At 32.6% G+C, this 672-nt stretch overlaps 1 protein-coding gene across 1 annotated transcript in view; it reads left to right on the plus strand.

Moving 5' to 3' along the window:
- Nucleotides 1-390, plus strand: part of LOC112514625 (psbP domain-containing protein 4, chloroplastic) — a 2,033-nt gene extending 1,643 nt beyond the window's left edge. Inside the window, exon 5 of the mRNA XM_025121199.1 lies at nucleotides 127-390. Within this exon, the coding sequence (XP_024976967.1) occupies nucleotides 127-191 (65 nt within the window). The 3' untranslated portion in view covers nucleotides 192-390. The remainder of the gene's footprint in view (nucleotides 1-126) is intronic.
- Nucleotides 391-672: the final 282 nt, after the last annotated feature.

Below are 672 nucleotides of genomic sequence, written 5' to 3' on the forward strand. Positions count from 1 at the left end.
AGCCATGCATTATGCATATATATACACATTCCTAATGATGTCATGAATCCATCCTGTTATTCAGAGCCATGCATTATGCATATATATATACATATTCCTAATGATGTCATGAATCTATCTTTGCAGGTCTTCAGTGGAAGAGGCACAACCAGGATCTGAAAAAGATAGCAGATTCATTCAGGATTGTATAGAGGCAACATTACACAGATGATCAGTATACACAGTTTCCGAGTGTAAAGCAATGCCATAGGCATATTCTATACCATATAGTTGTCCATCTAAAGGGTTTCCAAACAACATGCTTGAAAACTGTTAATAAGAACAGTGGGATTGGCTGAAACATAGTGAGCAAAATGGTCGAAATATAGCAAAACAACTAAAATTTGAGTTTGCTGTTTTTTTCCGAGGAATACTTGGATTCAATTTGTTTCATAGGGGTCGGTTCAAGTAAGAAGACTAAATATTGTAAGAATGGGAGATTTATATTTGAATCATTAAAAAATGCCAAAAGAAATATATTTGAAGATGCATATGTGAAGTGTTGTTATAGATCATTCATATGGGTTCACAAATGCATTTTCAAATGAAATTTTCCAATCTCTTCAAATATCTTCTTACTATATTTATCATTCTTATTTGAATCTCCCACTTGTTATTTTATTTGTTCTTAGC

This window comes from Cynara cardunculus (assembly GCF_001531365.2).
Source record: "Cynara cardunculus var. scolymus isolate 2C chromosome LG 6, CcrdV1, whole genome shotgun sequence".
Classification (NCBI taxonomy): domain Eukaryota; kingdom Viridiplantae; phylum Streptophyta; class Magnoliopsida; order Asterales; family Asteraceae; genus Cynara; species Cynara cardunculus.